This window comes from Brachycentrus maculatus, unplaced genomic scaffold (genome assembly GCF_059751285.1).
Source record: "Brachycentrus maculatus isolate JH-2025_06_01 unplaced genomic scaffold, ASM5975128v1 h1tg000204l, whole genome shotgun sequence".
Taxonomy (NCBI): domain Eukaryota; kingdom Metazoa; phylum Arthropoda; class Insecta; order Trichoptera; family Brachycentridae; genus Brachycentrus; species Brachycentrus maculatus.
The window spans coordinates 386487-395000 of NW_028280955.1; the positions used below are offsets into that span (position 1 = coordinate 386487).

At 31.1% G+C, this 8514-nt stretch overlaps 1 protein-coding gene across 1 annotated transcript in view; it reads left to right on the top strand.

Annotated features, from left to right (window-relative positions):
• Positions 1-800: 800 nt before the first annotated feature.
• The window catches only part of LOC148307178 (uncharacterized), an 8302-nt gene continuing 588 nt past the window's right edge, over positions 801-8514 (top strand). Inside the window, exons 1-3 of the mRNA XM_088263836.1 lie at positions 801-956; positions 2710-2915; positions 3463-3573. Coding sequence (XP_088119962.1) covers positions 801-956; positions 2710-2915; positions 3463-3573 — 473 coding nt within the window. The remainder of the gene's footprint in view (positions 957-2709; positions 2916-3462; positions 3574-8514) is intronic.

Genomic DNA, 8514 nt, shown 5'->3' on the forward strand with positions numbered 1-8514 from the left:
TGCCTTCGAAAGTTGTTGAAGATCTTTCCAGAAACCGTGAGTATTTATTTATCTGTATTGGGTAATTTTTTACAAGCGTAACAAAATTCTTAGGATGACCTAATCTTTTTTCAAGTACTTTATATTTAACCCAGTAGTTTTTTTGTGAGACTTCATATTTTAAATAATAGTAATATTTCAATTAAAAATATATTTGATTGATTCCTTATCATAAATCCCGTTTTGAATTTAAAATGTTAGATGTGATTTTAAAGCAAAAAACGGTTGTGTAAAAAAAAACTTTTGGTCTCTATATTATTTTTTCATTAATTTCTTCATCGTGATATGTGATTTAAGATAAATCAATTCTTAAAGTTTTAATCTCAAATATATTTTTTATTTATATATTTATATATATATATATATATATATATATATATATATATATATATATATATATATATATATATATATATATATATATATATATATATATATATATATATATATATATATATATATATATATATATATATATATATATTTATATATATATATATATATATATATATATGTATAAGGGGACGCATGAATATGGAAGAGAAGAGAATATTTGAAAATACTGAGTGGTTTGGGTTATGTTCTCTGTCCCTTTTATTAGTTAAGTGTTGCTTAAAATAAATTAAATAATATTAAAAAAATATTTTCAGGAAAAATAGTTCTATCTTACATTATTGTCGTGATCAAATAACTAAAAAGATAAAAATAAATTACATTATTTCAGCACTCATCAAAGGACTGATGGAATGAACATCATCAGAATGGATTGCAGTAAATATCTGTTCATTTCAGTGATTTTCTTTCTATTTCCGATAATCACACAATCGGAGGATGCCACACAAATGAAGAGGGATTCATCCAGAATTTTGTCGAGGAGAAGACGCTACGTGACATTTCCTGAAGGATCCAGCTATTCGGTAAACGATGTATTTATATACTTAAACCATATATCAAAGAGACTTGCGTCTTCCTGGTAATAATGCTTTATCACGACAGCCAAATAAGTCAACATTGTTACCCAAAGTTTACCTAGAAGTAAACTTTGTGAAATGAGAAATCGAGTATAATGGAAGAATAAATTTTTTTTTTAAACAAAAAATTGATTTAAAAATCAAATGATCATAAGAGAAATAAAAAACCTCTTAATATGACTAATTACTATGTTAACCGGTTTTGAAGCGAACGTCTTCTTTTTTAAGACAAATTAAATCTTAAAAATGGTAGTACTAATTGATTTAAATTAACATAAAAATTAAGTTTCAATTTTTTAAATAAAGCTTGGGTAAGTAACTCTGCTTTAAAACCGAAATAAATTATATGGAATCATGTTACAAGTAGCTACAAAGTAGCTCTCAAATATAATTATTTTACATGTTTTAAAATGGAAAAGCACAATGTCATTCACCATAGTGAATATACTTACATAGGATATATGTATGTAATCACTTACATGATAGATCGTTAGCCTTATTTTTACCCAGAATTTCATTTGGTTCTAAATCAATGTTGAGATATTAATAAAAAAAATATTAAACAGATCTTTAAAAAAAAAAATCATAAATGGAGGAAATCCATAATTTATATAAATCCAGAATAAAAATTTGAGGACATTCTGTTATTCATATATTTTTTAAAAGCATTATTTTCAATGGAAATAAATACTCCAATAAATACTGAAAATAATTATTTAAAGTTCTTCGTCATCTAATCGTGGTCTTCTTGGATCTCAGTCACTAAGTACATAGTACACCTTCATTCTTGCCGGTATAAAGCCTGTTAAGGGTACAGTTAATGAGGATTTGACGGTCAATCTTGTAGTAGATGGTTTCCTCAATGTGTCTGCTATTACCAACAAGTTAATTGTTTTTAGCAATTTGCCTAAAATACTGTAGGGTAAAAATATATTACTACTAGGGAAAATCTTTCGATTCCGTCTAGTTCCTTGAAAAATAGAGACATCTGTACAAAATCTCATCCGTCTAGTATGTATTACAATGCTTTTAAAAAGTATGTAATTTTTTAATTACTATTTTGAAAACTACACACCAACACACACACGCATACACACACACACACTCGAAACTACGATGAAAACGGTACCATAACCCGATTATATTAAAAATATTATAACATTTTTCAAAATTGTATTTTACTCTAAAACAACGATATATTTTTTTTTTGCATGTAAATGAAATTATTGTCCGCCTCCGTAGTGTAATAGTCAGCACGCTCGGCTACCGTTCTGGAGGTCCCGTGTTCGATTCCCAGGGGGGGTCAAATAAATATAAGTGATTTTTTCACTCTAATATTTATTCAATATTACCCTGGACTGGTACCCGAAGCGGAAGGCTGGTCACCTTTCCTTCGTGTGTTAACGATCAAGATAACACTGCGTTTATATGATGTAGTGCCCTATGCACCATTGGGGTGCGGAAAAGGGTTTGAATGAATGAAAATGAAATTATATGTATACGTATATCTCGTCAGGTTTTAAATACTTTGTCAGTTACTGAGGATTCGAATATGTATCCACGTAGTTCTGGCATTATAAAACACGTTTAAACGTGAAAAAAAACATATTCTTAAAAATATATACGTATGTAGGTAGGTAGGTACGTTTAATAAAATATATGAAAGATATTTATATATTTTACGCAGATTTTTTTTTAGATGGCAGCATGTTTAACCGTCGGCGTTTTGGGTAACCCCGAACCTGGAATTTTCACCTGGGGATTGAACTGGGGTATAGCTTTCGAGTTGCCTAATGAGACGATGATAATTCACGCTTTAAAGAAGACGAACAAAATACCTCGACCTGTTATAGCGAGGCGATACAGGCGCGATCTGTACACCAAACTCGAATTAGTAATGAACGAGTAAGTTGTTTGTTTTATTTTAAAATTAAGGAATTTTAATATCCTTACTGACTTTTAAGCTCATTTTTCTTTTCTAAATCCATCTCTACTTTCTGAAAATTCTTCTTTCATTATTTTTGAAACATTAATAAGAATTGCTATCTAAAGATGAGGATGTCCACCTCCGTAGTGTAATGGTCAGCACGTTCGGCTACCGTTCTGGAGGTCCCGGGTTTGATTCCCAGGGGGGTCAAATAATTTTTTTTTTTCATTTTAATATTTATTCAATATTAATCTGGACTGATACCTGAAGCGGAGGGCTGATCACCTTTCCTTCATGTGTTTACAATCAAGATAACACTGCGTTTATATGATGCAGTGCCCTATGCACCATTGGGGTGAGGATAAGGGTAAGAGAGAGAGAGAGAGAGAGAGAGAAAGATGAGGAAGGCAAATGTGGAAAATACATCACAATCACCCAGATCAGTTACAAATAAATCTTTCTTGAATTTATTTTTGTTATTGTACTGTAAATGATATCTATAATATTTCTTCTTTAATATTTTAGCATGGGATATGATGGAAGAGAGTGCATATTCCGTGCCTTATGTGAAGCTTCTCAAAGGTTGCTCCCCAAAGGGAATACCATTATCGAACAACTCTTCAGAACTGTGTTCACGTGAGTTCATAACTTTTATAATAATCCTTTGTTTATGTATGTTGTAAGCTTTGTGGTATGGTAATATTACGCTCTTCTTATCATTCATCGTTTACTTTGCGTACAAATCAATTCTTATTTATTCTTATAAATTTACCTTTAACTATTTTTAACTACTTTTGATTTTTTTTAACTACTACCTTTACCATCACGCCGTTTCCCCGAAAGGGTAGGCAGAAAGGATGGAACGCCACACTCTTCTGTCCTGACATACACTCTTCGCCTCCTTCACATCCATACATCTAGTCATACATGCCCTCCGATTACGCAGACTTTTGACACCACGAGATTTTAGGTTCTGATTGATCTGATCGTGCCAATTCTTTTCGGTAGTCCTTGTTCTGTTTTCCCGCTCACATTTGCCACATATATTTTCTTAGTCATTCTCTCGTTATCCATTCGCTCCACATGTCCAAACCACCGTAAAGAACTCTTCCTAATCGTTTCAATTATATCTTGTTCAGCCTTACATTCCTTTCTTACATCTTCGTTTTTAATTCTGTCATACAATGATTTTCCACACATTCGTCTGAGGGAGCGCATTTCAACAGCGTTCACTCTCCTTTTATCCTTCCTTTGCCAGTTCCATGTTTCGCTTCCATACATTAGTGTCAGTACCAGCACGTCATGGACATATTTTTATTTGCAATCACTCTGTTCAAAGCACCATTTATTCTATTCCCTACATTCACTCTTCTCTCAATATGATTATCCACTTTTCCATCCCTTGTGAACATGCTTCCTTCTTATATCTTTAACATGAAAGTAATATCAAAAACGGGAATGATTTAGTAAACTAGTCTCGTTTTCACTTCCATAAGATATCTATTATTAAAAAGAATTCCCTTCTTGATTAATAATAATAATAATAAAACCCTTATCCACACCCCAATGATGCATAGGGCACTGCGTCATATAAACGCAGTGTTATCTTGATCATTTACACATGAAGGAAAGGTGATCAGCCCTCCGCATCAGGTACCAGTCCAGGGTAATAATATTGAATAAATATTACAGTGATAAAATCACTTAATTTATTTTACCCCCCTTGGGAATCGAACCCGGGACCTCCAGAATGGTAGCCGAGCGTGCTGACCATTACACTTCTTGATTAAACATGGATATATTTCGATTGCAAATGCTCCAATATGTGAATGATCCACTGAATGGTTACAAATGTGAAGGGTCTAGAATTTGTTCGGGTTCACATCTACTGGATTATTCCATTAACTATATTTACATAATACCCACCATCCCATAAAGGCCGTAAAGCCCTTTTCTTAGCGGTTTCTGAATCGGAAATCTTGGCGTCCCTAATCCTTTAAGGGTAAACAATATTGAGGCAATAATCCTACAATGCGTCAGAGTATTGCGAATAAATACCTAATAACAGTCAAAGAAGGTTCTAGTCTATTTCGAGATACAAATTTATAACTTAAATACCTGTTTATATAATAAAACAAAAATAATAAAACCCTTATCCGCACCCCAATGGTGCATAGGGCACTGCTTCATATTTATTCAATATCACCCTGGACTGGTCCTGAAGCGGGGGGCTGATCACCTTTCCTTCACGTGTAAACGATCAAGATAACACTGCGTTTATATAAAGCAGTGCCCTATGCACCATTGGGGTGCGGATAAGGGTTTTATTTATTAAAATGCTTCAAGTGAAATCGATGGCATATTCATGGAAAGTTGTAAAAAATACGTTTTCGAATTGAATAACGCAATTAAATACTTTCTCATACAATGTTTCATAATGTACACTGAAACAAAGTTGCGTTCCCGGTGTGTAATTTATTAGACCCTCTATCTTCTACCCTCACTAAAAGGGTAATGCTTGATGCCGTTTTGAATGGGTAAAATCTTAGATATTAATTTTGTGTTCTCGAAACTGGAAGGGGAACTTCATACAGGGTGGCGCAAAATAATCGCCCTATCAGAAGGTGTTATAATTTTTGACTATTAAACAGTCAATCATATTTGACTATTAAACAGTTTACAAACAGATTCAAGGTGGCAACAAATAAATCATCCAATTTTGTTATTGAACAACTTAATAACTAAATAAAGAAAAGATTTGAAGTAATCAAAATCTTTATTTGGACTTTTACAATGTTTTTGGTTAAGTGAAAAAGATGATATCCTTCAAGTGGCTGCCGCAAATGTTGAAAGACATTTCTGCCCGTTTCATCAATCTATGTGACGTTTCGCTGACTTCTTTCAAGAACGTCATAAATAAAAAAACTAGATTTTTCAGGCGAACGTATTTAATGTTTATAAATATAATACCAAAAAATAATTAAAATATAATAATAATAAAATACGTATTAAAAATAAATATCAAGCCACTTTTTGAACTTTTTACTGTGCAACAGACCTTTTTAGGTAAAACCTGAAGGTTTTTTCTCCATTTGAAATATATTTAGTATATTTAAAAAAATGATTAAACAATACTTTTTCTTCAAAATGCAAAAAACAACATTTTCTGCCCTGTAGCGGGTAAATATTAAGTTAAAAATATGCCTCTTCTGCTGGGATATTGTATATTTTCTGGGCATTCCGAAAACATGCAAAACTGAAAATTGACGATTTTTGATTTATGACGTTTTTGAAAGGAGTGAGCGATTTGTGAATTAGACAGCTGAAATATACAAACAGATTCAAATGGGTTCAAATATGTATCTTTGTATCTTCATTGACAGCAGCCACTTAACAAACGTCATCTTCTCCGTTTAACAAATATTTTTTTTGCAATTGTCCAAATATTTTCACTACTTAAAATCATTTTTTTAATATTTAGTAAAAAAGTTGTTTAATAATAAAATTCGATGATTTATTTTGAATTTGTTTGTATAAAAAAAATTATAATCAAAAGTTTTTTTGTAATGAAAAAATTATATTACCAAAAAAAATTTAAAAAAATCTTTTTGTAAACTGCTGTTTGTAAACTGCAGCTGTTTTAATTACAAATATCAAATGTGTTTGACATACGATGCCAATTGCAAAAATTATAATATCTTCCGATAGGGTGATCAATTTTGCGCCACCCTGTACATACCTCTCCTTCCCGTAAACTATTTCGAAATTAAGACCTTACATAATGTATGGTTAGTTAATTTGAATTTAACAAGACAAATTCGCAATACATCAAACCGAATATTGATTTATCTGTAGTGTGGGATGCTCCAGGCAGGTGGTGTATTATAATCTGGAATGATCGTATTAATCCAACACTTCAGAGGTCGGTACATCCGATAATCTGGCGCTGTCTTATCTAAAATTCAAGATATTGTCCTAGAACTAGCGAACAACTTCAAGTCAGTAACTATACAACTGATCCATTGTTGAATCGACTCATTTTGTTATTGTTGGGTAATATATCCAAAATAAAACAAGGTTTGTTGGATTGAATTCTACATTTATTTATGTATATGTTAATACGTGACGCGTTTCGTCTTCTTAGGATTAACATATCGCCCTCTCCTTTCAAGAACGTCATAAATCAAAAAACTTGATTTTTCAGGAGAACGTTTTTAAAGTTTAAAAATATAATACAATGTATTAAAAATAAATACCAAGCCACTTATTGAACTTTTTACTGTGCAACAGATCGTTTTAGGTAAAACCTGAAGGTTTTTTCTCCATTTGAAAAACATTTAGTATATTTCAAAAAATAATCAAACAATACTTTTTCTTCAAAATACAAAAACAACACTTTCTGCCCTGTAGCGGGTAAATATTAAGTTAAAAATATGCCACTTTTGCTGGGATATAGTACATTTTCTGGGCATTCCGAAAGTATGCACAACTTGAAATTGTCGATTTTTGATTTATGACGTTCTTGAAAGGAGTGAGCGATATATGTAAATAAATAAATGTTGAATTCAATCCAACAAACCTTGTTTTTTTTGGATATATTACCCAACAATTTAATAGGGAATTTTACCAACTGTCTGCAGTTACAATAAATAAATCATTTTGTTATGTTTTGTACATCATGCTATTTAGAAGAGGTCTATTGTCCTCTAATTCATTTCATAATATTAATTGTTTCGGCATTCACTTTTTGGTATGGACATTATGAAACTTTAAAAAAAACTGACGTTTTTTTTACCACTTGAGTTATATTTATTTTATTTTAATTTAATAAATAATTTATTGTTTCAAAATTCTTCACCTTTGGTCCTTGTTTTGTTATGTTTTGTACATCATGCTATTTAGTAGAAGACTTTCGTCCTCTTATTTATTTTATTTATTGTTTCTGCATTCACTTTGTGGTATGAAAATTATGAAATTAAAAAAAAAACTGTCGTTTTTTTAACACTTGAGTTATATTTATTTTATTTTAATTTAAAAAATAATTTATTGTTTCAAAATTCTTCACCTTTAGTCCTTGTTTTGTTATGTTTTGTACATCATGCTATTTAGTAGAAGACTTTCGTCCTCTTATTTATTTTATTTATTGTTTCTGCATTCAATTTGTGGTATGAAAATTATGAAATTAAAAAAAAAACTGTCGTTTTTTTAACACTGGAGTTATATTTATTTTATTTTAATTTAATAAAATTTTTATTCATTTCAAAATTCTTCTCATTTGGTCTTGTAAAAACACATAAAAATTAATATTGTGACAATTGTTTCGGCTAGATTCGATTGAAAATGCCATAACTAGGCGAAACTATTCAAAACCGTTATCCGCACCCCAATAGTGCACAGGGCACTGCATCATATAAACGCAGTGTTATCTTGATCGTAAACACATGAATGAAAGGTGATCAGCCCTCCGCTTCAGGTACCAGTCCTGGGTAATATTGAATAAATATTAGAGTGAAAAAATCAGTTATATTTATTTTACCCCCCTTGGAATCGAACCCGGGACCTCCAGAACGGTAGCCG